Source organism: Notothenia rossii (genome assembly GCF_949606895.1).
Source record: "Notothenia rossii genome assembly, chromosome: 11".
Lineage (NCBI taxonomy): Eukaryota > Metazoa > Chordata > Actinopteri > Perciformes > Nototheniidae > Notothenia > Notothenia rossii.
The window spans coordinates 26,413,519-26,427,070 of NC_136910.1; the positions used below are offsets into that span (position 1 = coordinate 26,413,519).

The 13,552-nt window shown below is 40.8% G+C and overlaps 3 protein-coding genes across 4 annotated transcripts in view; 1 reads left to right on the forward strand and 2 right to left on the reverse strand.

The window, feature by feature from the left end:
• Positions 1 to 13,552, forward strand: part of LOC307024606 (uncharacterized protein) — a 402,876-nt gene that overhangs the window by 303,313 nt on the left and 86,011 nt on the right. The window lies entirely within an intron of this gene.
• Positions 1,359 to 11,893, reverse strand: LOC307024740 (THAP domain-containing protein 5-like). Of its 2 annotated transcripts, XM_079659113.1 has the most exons (5): positions 9,370 to 11,893; positions 4,227 to 9,273; positions 2,838 to 2,902; positions 2,450 to 2,642; positions 1,359 to 2,278 (listed from the first exon to the last, which is right to left on the reverse strand). In XM_079659113.1, the coding sequence occupies exons 2-5, from the start codon at positions 4,230 to 4,232 to the stop codon at positions 2,069 to 2,071; spliced, it is 474 nt and encodes a 157-aa protein (XP_079515239.1). In that variant the 5' UTR covers positions 4,233 to 9,273; positions 9,370 to 11,893; the 3' UTR covers positions 1,359 to 2,068. The 2 variants fall into 2 exon arrangements, with proteins under 2 accessions (XP_079515239.1, XP_079515238.1); XM_079659112.1 differs by having other exon boundaries at positions 4,227 to 11,893.
• On the reverse strand, positions 12,038 to 13,546 carry nrbf2b (nuclear receptor binding factor 2b). The gene has a single exon (XM_079659117.1). It carries the CDS (start codon positions 13,457 to 13,459, stop codon positions 13,175 to 13,177), a length of 285 nt encoding a protein of 94 aa, XP_079515243.1. The 5' UTR covers positions 13,460 to 13,546; the 3' UTR covers positions 12,038 to 13,174.

Below are 13,552 nucleotides of genomic sequence, written 5' to 3' on the forward strand. Positions count from 1 at the left end.
CTCGTTCTTTCGGTCATGACCCATCCTCCATGACCATAGGTGAGGGTAGGAACGAAAATGGCGCGGTAGACAGAGAGCTTTGCCTTCTGGCTCAGCTCCCTTTTCGTCACAACGGTGCGGTAAAGCGACTGCAGTACCGCTCCCGCTGCTCCGACCCATCTCACGCTCCATTGTTCCCTCACTCGAGAACAAGACCCCGAGATACTTGAACTCCTTCACTTGGGGTAAGGACTCATTCCCTTCTTGGAGTGGACAGTCCATCGGTTTCCTGCTGAGAACCATGGCCTCAGATTTGGAGGTGCTGATCCTCATCCCAGCCGCTTCACACTCGGTTGCGAACCGATCCAGTGAGTGCTGAAGGTCGCAGACCGATGAAGCCATTGGAAACCACCACCCCGGTCTGCCACTCCTTCGGTACTGTTTCCGGCTTCCACGCAACGTTGATGAGACGTGTCAACCATGACAGTCCCTCAACACCCAGAGCCTTCAGCATTTCTGGGCGGATCTCATCCACCCCCGGGGCTTTGCCACTGTGAAGTTGTTTGACGACCTCAGTGACCTCCCCCCGGGAGATTGGTGTCGATCCCCCGTCATACTCCAGCTCTGCCTCTAACATAGAGGGCGGAGTTGTCGGGTTCAGGAGTTCCTCAAAGTGCTCCTTCCAACATCCTAACACTCCATCAGTTGAGTTCAACAACGTCCCATCCTTACTGTACACAGCTTGGATGGTTCCCCCCCCACTCGACCCAACTCACCACCAGATGGTGATCAGTTGACAACTCCGCCCCTCTCTTTACCCGAGTGTCCAAAACATACGGCCTCAGGTCCGATGATACGATAACGAAATCGATCATGGACCTTCTGCCTAGGGTGCTCTGGTACCTTTGGCAAAATATATGAATATATAAATCATAGTAATATGGAAATTAATAAGTTACTTTTTTAACAATTCAATGTCCACTTATCAATACTGTGAGCCTAATTTTATTTTACGTTCTCCAACAGAAAACACAACTCGGCGTACTTTTAAGAAATTGATCTTAATAGGCTTGTCCCCTTATAAGGCAAAAATATGTTTTGAGGCTCTGGACAAAAATGGCTATTTTGATTGTAAAGGTTGCCAACCCCTGGGTGTAGTTTCAATGTTTGCACATGTTTATTCAAGTGTATGAGTGACATAGAGCAAGTGAGATGGCCAGTTGTTCTCAAACCTTTTACACTGAGTACCACCTCAAATTATATTGGGCTCTCCGAGTAACTGCATCATAGACCTTCCTGGGTACCACCGAGATAAAGGATTTAATATGACAAGCCAAATGATGCTCTCATTTGTTAGTGACATTCCACATGCAAATATGATAAGATAAGATAGTACTTTATTGATCCCAATTTGGGTACATTTGATAAACATTTTTAGTTACAGCAGCATAAGGGACAAGGCATTTTACAATAAATTAGAAATAAGCAAGAAAAATAAAGAAAATAAAGAAAGAGGAAAATATACATGTTGAGTTCGGCAGGATATTATATATATATCTAATATACATATACATAAATATAAGGCATATGGAATATTAATGTTAAATATTAAATATTGAACAGATTATATATGTGTAAAATGTACAACGTGGTTATATTCAAGAAAAACTATGGAGCAGAGAGTTATCTTCCAGCCAGAGGTGATTTGTTGTACAGAGTTATGGCACTGCGGAGCTGCAGCAGTCTGTTGGAGAAGGAGCTCCGCTGACTGTCCAGCTGCAGGTGGAGAGGATGGGTGGGGTTATCCATGATGGACAACAGCCTGTTCAGTGTCCTCCTCTCCACCACAGCTTCATAGGGGTCCAGCTTGATGCCGATGACAGACCCAGCTTTCCTGATCAGTTTATTGATCCTGCTGTTGTCACCGGCTCTTATGCTGCCCCCCCAGCAGACCGCAGCAAAGAAGAGAGCACTGACTAAAACAGACCGGTAGAAGATCTCCAGCATCTTGCTGCACACGTGGAAGGATCTCAGCTTCCTCCGAAAATAGAGTCTGCTCATCCCCTTCTTGTGCACAGCGTCAGTGTTGTCAGTGTTCTAAGTGCACTCCCAGGTATTTGTAGTCCTCCACAACAGCCACATCCTCTCCCAGAATGAACAGGGGTAGAGGAGACGTCCTCACCCTCCTGAAATCAATGACCATCTCTCTGGTCTTGGCCACATTCAGAATACTCACAACATTAGGCTGAGGTTCATCTTCCGCTCTTCTTGAAGTGGTTGTGCTTCTTGTTGCTTCCGGCTAAAATAAACATAATTAAAGACATTTTGAGTGTTTAAAATGTGCTGTAATACACAACACATTATTTATTCCTAAACTTGCAGAAAGAAAAACTAAAGTGTGACATTTAATCACATATTTATATATCAATCTTATACACCTTGAATTCTTGTAGGCCAATGATACACATACCCTTTGAAGATGAGCTGGGAAGCTGAATATTGTTGGCACAACACCATCTTTAAGCCGGACAGTCTGCTCCATCCTGTCAAAGTCCTCACAACTGAAGTGATCACTGCAGAGCAGTGTCCTGCCAAAGGAAACAAAACCATCCCTTCTTAGGGCAACTTCCCACTGCCTCCTCCTTTCTCCGGTTTTGGGAAACCTTAAAAACATGAGAAAGGTAGCCAGATATATAAATTATTGTCAACATTGTCCTCCCTTCTTTCCTTTAACATTAAGGGTAAGGACAGAAATAGACAACGAAATTATCATATTTTTGGGGTACTTGTAATGTACATACATCCACTAACTAATTAACGATTATCCTAATTATAGTCATAATATTGTCATATCTTACACGTGAAAGGTGATTCCACGGGTTCTTGTTTGCAGACTGCGGTTATTAGAGCATCTTAGAACAGGCTGCAAAAAAGTCCGGCATAGTCAGATACTTCTGTAAACACAAAGCCAGCAATTTCCTGTATCATAATGTATCTAAAATGTAAGATGTTTTTAACAAGCCAAACAACTTGGAAGAAATCATGTGTAATTTAAGTTATGTTGAAAAGAAAGAGCAGTTACGCCTCTCCCACTGGTGTAAAGTTGTTTGGTCAACTTTGTAATACTAGGTCTCACTCACAGCCTCTTGTTATTAGCCAGCTAATAAATACAACCACGGCACATACAAAAAGAAAAAGCTGCAATTTCAACATGTCCAAGCATCCTGTTCCATAGCCATGCTAATAATGTTTATAATAAACCAAACCGTTTGTAAATCAGTCAAGATTTCAGCGATTTAAGAGTATTTTTGTGCAGATCACTCACCTTACAACAGCTACCATAGCGCGTACCAGAGTAGCTGTTGACTGTAGCAAGATGGCGGCCGGTGAGCTACGCTGGAAAATCTCCCATGAGCCATCTAGTGTTTATATATATCTATGATTTTATCATCATGTGCTAATGAGAAACTCTCATAGGAATGAATGAGGCCCCGCCTCCCACGCTGTATCCAGTTCTTATTATACATCCATGCTCCAGCTCCGAGCCGGAGCTGAAAACGCGTTGGTGTGAAAGGGGCATTTGAGAGGAACGGAGCTCCCTTCAAAGAGCCATAATTCCCATCACTACAGAGTACAGAGTTGCTCAGTTGTGTGCGGCACATGGAGGGAGCAGGAGGCTCCCAGTGTGAGGAAACGTTTCGGTAAGTCGGTTAGCGGCCCGGTCTTTGTTTATTGGAGGTCTTTTTGAGTTTGATAGTGTTAACTGTGTTCGTTATTCTCCCGACCAGGAGAGAAGCTTTAAAATAGGAGACTAAATGGAGTCTCTGTGAAAGTTCAATTGGGTACTTTAATTAAAAAAGGCGCGGTAGTGTTACAGACAGAATATTGTTCCGTCAGACAAACAGCTGTGATCTGGCTCTCCTCGATAGGGTAGAGAAGAGAATGGATCTCTCCTCCGGTGCTGTTTATATATATCGTCTGCTGGCTCCTCCCCGCCAGCCGGCTCGCCTCGTCTCCAATGTCCATTATTGCATTTAAACAGAGGATAGGTTCTTTTCACATTCAATATATGCTTAACACGCCGTTTCTCCTCATATTCTCTTTCATCACTTTTCATTTAACACATTCTAAACGCTGTAATCAATACTCTAAAAAATACTTCTCGGCTCGTTTGGTTTCCGGTCATTCCGGATGTTGCCACATGCTACTCTCGTCTGTAAACAATAATGTATTCAAATAAACTGTACCTTCATTTAATATTCAGCATGGTAGTATCTCGACATCTATAGTTGTAGTGTTAAATCCGTAGGCTTCGGTTTGCACCACTCCATATCATTTCGCTACTAAATTCACCTCTTCAGGAAATCGTATATTAGCCACATGCTAAATGCTAACCGTAGATGAAGGATTTTCAGAATAAAAGCTTAACTGCTTGTGCACAAGAATTTCTGGTTTTTCAGTATAAAAGAGCATTAAAGCTGACGGCATGTTTAAACTACATTTCCCCATTAAAACATTGATTTTAATTTCTAACAGTCCCTCCTTACACACCTAAAAGGTGTGTATAATACTGAAATCAATGAGTTCTTCATCTGAACTTTGCATATTACATATCTCATATTAACAAACATACAATCAAATGGAATGGTTTTACAGCCGGCTTTACAAAAATACCAAATAAATTCTTGTCTGTGTTCAAACATAAAAGTTTTCCCTTGTGCATAACTTATAGTGTTTACATTCAATATCATTCTTCAAAATAGCAGCAATGGCTTGGTATCAGAACATTTCTTCGTCCCTCCTTTCACAGAAACCGTTCTCATACCACGCTCAGTGTTAAGGCACTTGTTTTTACAAAGTGAAAAGAAATAAACCATTTTAGAATAGCAATAAAATAGTAAAGTCAAATAAAATAGACCATCTTGGTATAGTATAAAATAAATTGAAAATAAAAATACACTATCTTGGAATAGTATAAAATAAATTGAAATGGATTCACTCCATTTTAGCATTTTATTTTGCTCACTTCTTCACATGATTTCATAATGTAAAGAATCACATCAGCTGGACATTCATTGATCAATCTCATCTCCGAACATCCATATCATTTAAACTAACTCATCATTGTCATCAACATCTGTATACGGGGGTTGGTCGTCTTGTTCTGCTAGCATTTGTAATTATCTCCTCATGAGAAATGTACCCTCCCTCCTTTCATACCATTTAAGGTATGAAAGTAATATGTTCTCTAGAAGGGGCCGTCGTGATCAATCGGTACGTTCTACTCTGGGGTACGGCATTCTAGACAGTCATTTCTGGGAAAAGATTTTGGTCAGTTACAACAGTTGTAGAGTTTCATCACTTAAAAGTTCCTTCTCATTACTGGTGGTCTGTTCTAATGCAGTGATAAAGTCCCTGAAATGGTGTGAGAACCAGTGGAATATCAATAACTCATTATACTAATTTATTTTCAATTCTTGTCTACTTAAATAGCTATGCTAACCCCTTTAACAGAACCTTGGGTGCTAGAGCATGTGATAATTACTCCCTCCTTTAACAAGAACTTTAAAACAGAAGTCATTTCATTAATGGTTTGCAGTTCAATTCAGGAATTTACACCAATGGCAGATATGTTTCTCCTTTAAATAACATCTCTAAAAGTCAGGTCATCACTGATTGAATGGATGACCTTTAGGAGCTGGTGGCGCTTGTCTTTTAAAACTCATACTCTGGTGCCGTGCGCTCCCTCTGAAGCTGCAAGTAAGATTTAAAACATCTGCAGGGTGGGTCGAGCGACCCCTTCTCCCTGAACGATATTTGTTGTAAAATATGCACCATCACAATGAGTGATCCAAGGCCCCCCATGTATTACTCCCAATTATATTAGTTTTTTTAAATTAAAATGTGCAATCTCTCTTTTGTCTTTTTAAAACTCTACATCTTGGACAAAAAACAACTGTTATTTCCACCCTAATCTTCCCTCCTGAGGTAATAACCATGCTACAATGGAGAAATCAATACTCTAGATTGGAACACTATCTTTGGCTTGGTACTAGCTCTACCTTTAACATTTTCCATACAAATAAAGTAACAAATTAAATCTTACCCACATTCACACATGAATAAAAAAAACTCTTAAAGAATAATTTGTTCATATGATGAAAAGATTGAATAATATGTTCTACCCTCAGTGTGTTTTTAGGGTTATTTAATAGTTTCCTCTTTCTTTCTTTATAAATTCACCAATTGATAATTCATGGCTAATAAATATTTTTCTTTACGTATTTCTCGTTGGTGAATAAGTGTGTTTATGTGTAAACTCACTCACTCCCGTTTTCCTTCTCTCCCCCTCTGGTTGTCAAGCCACGACCCCCTCACGTTCTGCCGGACCATGCCAACTCCTCCGTCCTGTCCTCTTCTCCGTCCACCTTCTCCTCAGTCCATCTGCGCTTGGACCCTTCCGCTGTAACTCTTTTCAGTGTCCCATTTGCTTTGCTTTTCATCTCCTCCTTTAGTCTCTACTTTGTTGCATGGAGGGCGTATTCTGCTCTCATGTCCCACACTCTGCTCTTGTGTCCAAATCTTGTGGCTCAGCTTGGAACTTCATGTCCTGTGGGGGACCGATGAGAGTGTGCCTTTTTATGTCACCTGTAGTTCTGGATTCCTCAGGTGGAGATGGTTCTGGATAAAGTCTTGTCATTGTTGGTTCAGCTCTGCTTCTCTGTCTGTTCGATGGAGGAGGAGGAGTCTTCCGTGGTGAGGTCTTTTGTCTGCTTGGAAGTTGGGGTCGTAGCGTTCTGACAGGCGGAGAGATAGAGAAAGAGAGATCTCGGGACGCATTATCTATAGTTAACACACTGAGGTAAAATAAATCCAATCTTTCCCACTCTATTTTCCTAACCATACTATCTTTCTTTGATGTTAAATGTCATCTAAGCCCAGTTAATGTTTTCTAATAATTGTACCATATCCCTAAACATTGTTTTCACCCACTGTAACATGTTTACTCCAATTAACTCTTTCAGGAAACCACTTTCTTCCATACATTTAAATACCTAGATGCTTCAAGCACCACATATTTCACACACTATAAAGGAACGTCTCCATATTTTCTCCATCACTTTAAATCTCACTGTTATTTAGAACATAAGTAACTTTGGTGACTGGACATATCTGCAATGTCGCCACTGTCTGCTAGGAAATTTTGTTCATAGAGTTTGTACGTACAAAGCTGTACTTTTGGGTTAGTAGCCTGTGTACTCTTATCCCTAGGGGACCCCACAATTGGTTTGGCTTTGTTCTCGTCATCATCTCTATTTTATCCCTGGTTGTGTCCGTTACAGAATTTAAATAACGAGTCCAAAAATAACATACAAAAAATTGGACTCTTTTTCAGATGTAAAACAAAAAAATAGGTTTTCACATTAATGTACAATCTATAAAAATCTATAGACAATTTGTCTTTTGAGCTGTTTCTATCTTTATCTTATTTCTATTTATTGTTTTGTTCCAGCTCTGCCAAATCAGTCCTAACTCCCAATAATGTTCTGGAAGTTGCCAGTGAAGGGTGACAATGTGTGAGGTGGTGTCAATTTGCTCCTTTTTCTTTACCTTTAAACCGGAGTGCGTGTGAAGTTTGTTACAACCTTTCACGCTTCCGTCCACCGGGGATGAGCCCACTGTCTTTTGTGAACTTTCACCCTCACCCAATCACCTGGCCGACCAGGAGTCTCTTCTGGTGTCTCGTCTGGTATCTCTGTAGTTTTCCTAGCCTGCTGTGTAGACAAAACTTGCATAATATTACTAGAGTTCTGACATATTCATCCACTTCTATTTGTCTAATATCTAAAACTGGACCACTCCCTCCTTGGAGAAGGCCCAAGCTTCGGCATACCTCTTGTTGTTTTATGACCTATTGTTGACTACATGTTATTATTTATTAACTACGTCACTGAAATCAACATATCTGTATAATCATGACACTCCCTCCTTTGAGCATAAAGTGCTCAATTAATATTGCAATGATTACCCTATTCTGAACAGGACATGTAAAACCCATAACGTTGCATTAAATAAATATAAATTCTCCGTGTACCCACAAGGCGTACAAAAATATCATATGATGTATGGCTTTCTGATGGCATAAATGCATATTCACAAAACATTTCCCATTAGCACTTCTAATAGTTTACTTGTTTCAATAATGGCTTTGTTTCAATAATGGCTTTTGTCATGGCATTATGCATCATCGTTGCTGCGAAAAACAATACCCCTGGTGTCGCTAATGCGTCTCAATAACTCTAGGATTAGAGGATTGGTTGACACTGCTGAACTAACATATGATAAAATAATCTGTCTCCAAACTGGAGGGAAAATATGAACTATTCTCACAGAGGGTGACCTGCATGAAGGGCTGGTGCTCCTCACTCATAATGAGATATTGCCTTACGCACTACACTATAAATCAGTAAAGTTACTCAAGAATAAATAAATAAAGACTGATTCTTGAAACTGTTGTAAAAACCCTACAACTTCTTCATCAGTGTTATGTTATTTAATCTGCGGCTCATGCCTTAAAACAGATACTTCAGACCGATTATAAAATTGTGTTTATGAGAAAAATGTAATCTGACTCCATAAATCACATAATTGTTTGATTAAAAACTGCACTTCTGGCTAAGAATAAATGAAGTTCCCCTTTAAACACAGCCCCGGTCTTCTGACGGGGTCTATCTATGTACTGGCTGGAAAATGTTGGGCCAGTCTCTGTCGCTCCGTCACATCTTGACCTCACTAGTTGTGTGGACACAATAGTTTTCTGTGTGGGGGAACAACATCACTTGTAAACTGTATCCTTCTCATAATTACAAAAATAGTCTGCTAAATGTTCTACTCTGCTACTTCTAATTGGTGGATGCTCTGTGTAAATGCAAATTCAAAGCAAAAGGAGCAAATTGAATTTGCATTTCACGAAATGGCGATTGCCCTGTCTTTGTTTTCCCACATGTGGGGTGTAAACAAGATGGCACCCGATTATTTCACACTCTGACCTGTAGACAAAGAGATTTGTCCATGCGGCTCTCAGGTGGGAGTTTAAACAATGGCGAGGTGATCTTTAAACGAACCGTAACAAAGTAAACCACTGGTGTGGTATTATAAACCCTGAAATCCAAGCCAAAAAAACACTTAGTTTAAAATAACAACATTTCTATCTAGCTTACTATGAAAAAAATGGGCTTTATCTTATTGATATCATCACTTAAAGTTAGGAACCCTTACGCACTAGCTATAAACCTGTTCACGTAATATTTGACTTTATAGTCGACTATGGGCTTTATCTTATTGATATCATCCCTTAAAGTTAGGAACCCTTACGCACTAGCTATAAACCTGTTCACGTAATATTTGACTTTATAGTCGACTATGGTTAACTGTTGCTATTTGGACACGCCAAACTGGGACTAATATGGAGACCTATCAGCCACTGATAATAGACCGTCGTCTTATTACTGCACTGCTGCTGTAACTCCGATTACCGTAACCCACCCGCAATATCTTTTTTTAAACAGAACAGTTTTAACCACTGATAAAGGCTTAGACCTTAACCAAGCCTTTCTTGAAAAGGACTTTCTTTAAAGCACTGACTTCGGTCTTAACCCTTAGTTGATTCACTATGCCCCGCTGGTTTTCACTTTCTCGGCCCTTAACCGATTCGCTATGTCTCCAGATCTTAACAAAAAATCGTCAAATGGGCTATATACCCTTACGTCATAGGCTAACTAACTATTAACGTAACAAGAGACACCCATGTGAAAGCAGCAAGGCACCTATCCGAAGTACAATGTCCACACACTATATATTTAAAATTCAACACCCACACGTGGTTAATAGCATGCAGGGTTAATGGAACAAAAGAAAGTGTGAACTCACCCTGCTTGTGACAAAACAACGCCTCGTGGTTTTAGAGTGATTTTTTTATCAATTTGGGTTGTTTTAACATTAAAATGCACAGCTATTTTCAGGATCAGCCGGCTGCCATCAAACACACAAATCTAACTTTGCCTAGTTTAACTAGTGAAGAATCTTTGTCATAACAGGCATCTTCTTACCGATTGATTTGAGCTCTTGTGTGTCGAATGGCTGCAAGCGTCTCCAGGAAACAGCCGGTTGGTTTTCTCTCCTCGGTCAGCGAGATCACGTCAGGGAACTCACCAGATTGTTAACTGTGTTCGTTATTCTCCCGACCAGGAGAGAAGCTTTAAAATAGGAGACTAAATGGAGTCTCTGTGAAAGTTCAATTGGGTACTTTAATTAAAAAAGGCGCGGTAGTGTTACAGACAGAATATTGTTCCGGCAGAAAAACAGCTGTGATCTGGCTCTCCTCGATAGGGAAGAGAAGAGCATGGATCTCTCCTCCGGTGCTGTTTATATATCCTCTGCTGGCTCCTCCCCGCCAGCCGGCTCGCCTCGTCTCCAATGTCCGTTATTGCATTTAAACAGAGGATAGGTTCTTTTCACATTCAATATATGCTTAACACGCCGTTTCTCCTCATATTCTCTTTCATCACTTTTCATTTAACACATTCTAAACGCTGTAATCAATAAACAATACTTCTCGGCTCGTTTGGTTTCCGGTCATTCCGGATGTTGTCACATGCTACTCTCGTCTGTAAACAATAATGTATTCAAATAAACTGTACCTTCATTTAATATTCAGCATGGTAGTATCTCGACATCTATAGTTGTAGTGTTAAGTCAGTAGGCTTCGGTTTGCACCACTCCATATAATTTCGCTACTAAATTCACCTCTTTAGGAAATCGTATATTAGCCACATGCTAAATGCTAACCGGAGATGAAGGATTTTCAGAATAAAAGCTTAACTGCTTGTGCACAAGAATTTCTGGTTTTTCAGTATAAAAGAGCATTAAAACTGACGGCATGTTTAAACTACATTTCCCCATTAAAACATTGATTTTAATTTCTAACAATAGCAATAAAGGCTTTTTTTGGATTTGAACACTGCCTCTGATTGCTGCACTACCACTTTCCTCTTTATCTTCCCAGTCCTGTTACATGAGTACAACTTTTTTTTTATTTCATTATGACACATTTGATTGTTTATAGACTTCCCATGGACCTTTTTTAGCTTTCCGCTCCCACGGCCCTGTCCAGGAGTCAGGACAGATAAAGGGATAAATGCATTGTCATGACAACAATCTGCACTTCTTTGACATGAAACAGAAGCCAACAGGATTAGCGTCAGACTGCTTATTACAATGTTCACTTTGCTCTCCTGCAGAGGGACAGGCCTCACTTGTTGTTCCTGTCCTCTTCTTCCCTTCATTACATCTCCAAACCTCTGTCTGCACACAACTGATCCCTAGAGAAACCGCAGCAGCTTCCTTCATCCTGAACATCGATGAGTTTGAAAGATGATGCAAGCTGTGAGAGCTGCATTTCCTTTCTCTTCATTACCATAAGGTATAAACAGGAAGTAAGCACACCATATCTGATGTGACCACAGCATGTGATGCAGCTAAAATCTGTAGTGCCACATTGGGGTGTGTCTTTATTTTCATAATCAATTCATCCAATCCAGTTCCAATTATTAGTTTAACAGTTTATCTTCAAATCAGAATTGAAAGAAAAAATGCTCATCTCAAATTCGTAAAGCAAAATATGTCATCTTCAAATGTCACAATGATTCACTTCAATGATGTAAAACACAGTCAGAAGCCAGTTCATGTTTGCTGTAAAAAAATAGATAAGTTAGCACTCTTAAATATGACATTTTCTGATTCATTAGTCAATGAGTTGTCTCAGCTCCTCTAGTCTCCGGGGACACACCGGGTCCCCGGAGATGCTCATTCTAACGTCTCAGAAACGGTTGGAAAGTGATGTGTGGTTAAAGGCTAGAACACGCCAAACACTTTCTGCGCTTCTTAGTAGAGAAATATGAAAGATGCAGCTGTGTGTGTGTGTTGCTATTGCTGCACAAGAACATCAGTTAACTCTCTCTTTGGCAGCCAAAATAAAAATTCACATCACACACAAAAATTATAATTGAAGCCTTTAATTCAAGTACACTCAAATCAAATAAAAAAGTGCAGCAGAGTAGTTGTTCCTCAGAAACAGCAGTATGCTCTGAACATGATCCGTGTGTGTGTGTGGTCCAATAATGCCCTTCAGGAGCAGTTCAGACACATTCCACATGTGTCGCTCTCCACTCTCCCTCATGGAGCAATCAGTGTAACATCAGGTGTTGGTTCTGCTTCATCTCTCAAACTGACGACAGAGGAAAAGGAAGTAGCTTAAATACTCCACAGCTGGTGAAGCAGGTGTTTTACTGCAGGGCCAAAAGTCCATGATTGTCTCCTGGATTCTTAGAAGAACATGAATTAAAAAAAACTAGAGAACTTCATGTCGGATTGAAAAAATTTGAACATTTCAAAAGAATCTCAGTTGATTTTATTCATCAAGTTTCAAGCAATGATGTGTTTTAACATCCCACATTCATTTTCTTATTTGTTTCTGAAAGAGGCAAACAGAAAGAACTGAATCTCAGGCTCTGGTGCAAGAAAAAAAGAAATAAGGGCAATACAAAATCTATTGTGATAGCAAAAATAATTAAAAAAAAAATCTAACAATAAAATAATTCAATAACGTTATCTTATTGGTAACTTAATGTTTACTAACTTAATTAATGTCAACAAAATGATATTTGTATATAATCAAACTCTACAGCCGCTGGCATTCATGTGTTGGCCAAAATCCCCCCCAACAGGAAGTTAGAGGGATGCTTTCCACCGTGCCAGCATTTGCAAAAAGCCCAAAACATTATGTTAATTATCATCTTATAGCTAAAAAGCACTATCATTTAGCATTCGAAGCACTGAAATAATCAGTAATTTAATTCCAGACTATGAAATAAAAAAATAACTCGCACAAGTCCCCCCCCTGCATCATCATTATTACTGCACTCAGTAGGGGGTTTCATTATAGCTCTGTGACAGCCCCGGGTCACATGACAAACATTTTGGCATCCAAACTCAACCCTGGTGCCTGTGTGTGTGTGTGTGTGTGTGTGTGTGTGTGTGTGTGTGTGTGTGTGTGTGTGTGTGTGTGTGTGTGTGTGTGTGTGTGTGTGTGTGTGTGTGTGTGTGTGTGTGTGTGTGTGTGTGTGTGTGTGTGTGTTCACAGCTTGTCCCTGTCCAGCAGCTCCTTCAGTTCGTTCTGGATGTCCTCGGGCAGCTCCAGAAGGGGCAGGTCGTCCAGACACAGGTCCTCCTGCGCGGGCATTTCCAGCGGGGGCAGCTGGGGGATGGCGATCTCCTTCCCCTTCCCGCCCGTGCTCCTCCTAACCTGTTCCCCCCCTGCCTGTGAGTTCCCCCAGAGCTCGGAGCACTCCACAAAGTCTGCGTCGGTGGCCTCGGATCGCAGCCGGGCGTTTTCCGAGCGCAGGTGCTGGTTCTCGTCCATCAGGCGGGTCACCAGGCGCCGCAGGTCCTCGATGGTGGTCTGCTGCTCCTCCAGCCGGGTCTTGTCGTCTTTGGTGGTCTTAGTGCCGGGGCA